The 1,608-nt window shown below is 34.4% G+C and overlaps 1 protein-coding gene across 1 annotated transcript in view; it reads left to right on the top strand.

Annotated features, from left to right (window-relative positions):
• The first annotated feature begins 187 nt into the window (after positions 1–187).
• Positions 188–1,608, top strand: part of LOC110019885 — an 11,862-nt gene continuing 10,441 nt past the window's right edge. Inside the window, exon 1 of the mRNA XM_020717748.1 lies at positions 188–364. Coding sequence (XP_020573407.1) covers positions 188–364 — 177 coding nt within the window. The remainder of the gene's footprint in view (positions 365–1,608) is intronic.

Here is a 1,608-nt window from a genome sequence, read left to right as displayed (position 1 = left end):
CTTACATGTATGAACTCACTGATCTTACGGGACCGGGGGATCAAAAAGAATTCAAAACGAAAGACTAATTCAAATTAATTCTCCTCTTTCACTATAAATAGGGAGCTCTGAAGCTGGGTTTGGAGCAGGGAAATCGCATATCTTTATCCGATCAATTTCCGGTGGGTTATATAAATATAACGGCCAAATGCGGCGGGTGGCGGTTGTGGGTGCGGGGATCTCCGGCCTAGCGGCGGCCTATGAGCTCGCGAAGGCCGGCGTTGAGGTGGCGATTTATGAGAAAAAGGAGTGTCTGGGAGATCATGCCCGCGTAGTTAATGTTGATGGCGTCGATATTCATCTCGGATTCACTGATTTTAATCCGGTCAGCTTTCATCGTCTTTGCTAAGCACTGTTTCTTATGATTTGTGATCATTTACCAATCAAGCATTCAAAACATTATAAATTTAGCCTTATGATTATAAAAATTATTAGAGTAATTGTAGATATGGATTTATGACTTTTAGGTAGGGCTGTAAACAAGCCGAGCTTGAGTGAGCTCCGGCTTGGCTCGTGTTCGGCTCGTTCGAAATAGCTCGTGTTCGAAATCGGCTCGTGAACAATGTGTTCGTGTTCGGCTCGATTTAAATATTCGAGTTCGTGTTCGGCTCGAAATTGGCTCGTTAAACTAAAATTGAGAAAAATAGATGTAAAGTGTGGGATTCGAAACTGTATCAAATATATACAAAAGAAGATACTAATCACATTGCCACATGAGGTGTTATGATTTAAACTTAGACATAAATATATATAATATATTATTATATAAATAATATATGTAATATATTGTTATATAAAAAATTATATAATTTTTTTTTCGAGTTATTTCGAGCCGAACACGAGCGACCAAACTGTGGTTCGTGTTCGGCTCGTTTACATTTCGAGCTTAAAAATTTGTTCGTGTGCGGGTCGTTAGGCTTAACGAACGAGCAGAACACGAGCTGCTTAACGAGCCGAACAAGAGCTGTTCACGAACAATGAGCCAAATTGACAGCCCTACTTTTAGGAGAGAAGATAAAATTTTAATATTATATATGTGTTTACATTTTTTTTTCTTAATTTAGAGAGAGACTCTTTTTGTTTTACCACAAATAAAGGTGTAAATTGAGTGAGTTGACTCGTGAGTCGATTTGGGCTCCCCTCGCAAAGTGGCTTGCAAGCTGAGCTCAATGATCGAACACGACAAGTTCAAGGAAGCGCTCGGTCAACTCATTGACATGTGAACGAGCTCATTTGAATTTAAAAAAAAAAATTACTATAAAATAAGCTAAAAAATTTGCTACAATTTTACACTTTTAAAATTTTATAAAAAAGTATTTAAATATTATATTATGTATAAGTGAATTTTTATTATTTATGTTTTAATTACTCATTTCATTTATTATTTTAGTATAATATTAATTTGACTTAATATTATTTTTTTATAATAAAAAAATTGACTCAAATTCATAAAATTAATATCGAACTCAAGCTTAAATTTAATTATTTAGCAAGTCATCTCAAGCTTAACTTTAATTAATTAGCAAAAGATTTAGTTTTCCATATAATCAAAATTATATGCTCTATCAT

Source organism: Phalaenopsis equestris, unplaced genomic scaffold, assembly GCF_001263595.1.
Source record: "Phalaenopsis equestris unplaced genomic scaffold, ASM126359v1 Scaffold000002, whole genome shotgun sequence".
In the NCBI taxonomy this organism is placed as follows: domain Eukaryota; kingdom Viridiplantae; phylum Streptophyta; class Magnoliopsida; order Asparagales; family Orchidaceae; genus Phalaenopsis; species Phalaenopsis equestris.
Note: the sequence above shows the minus strand (reverse complement) of the source record. Positions and strands in the feature narration are given on the sequence as shown.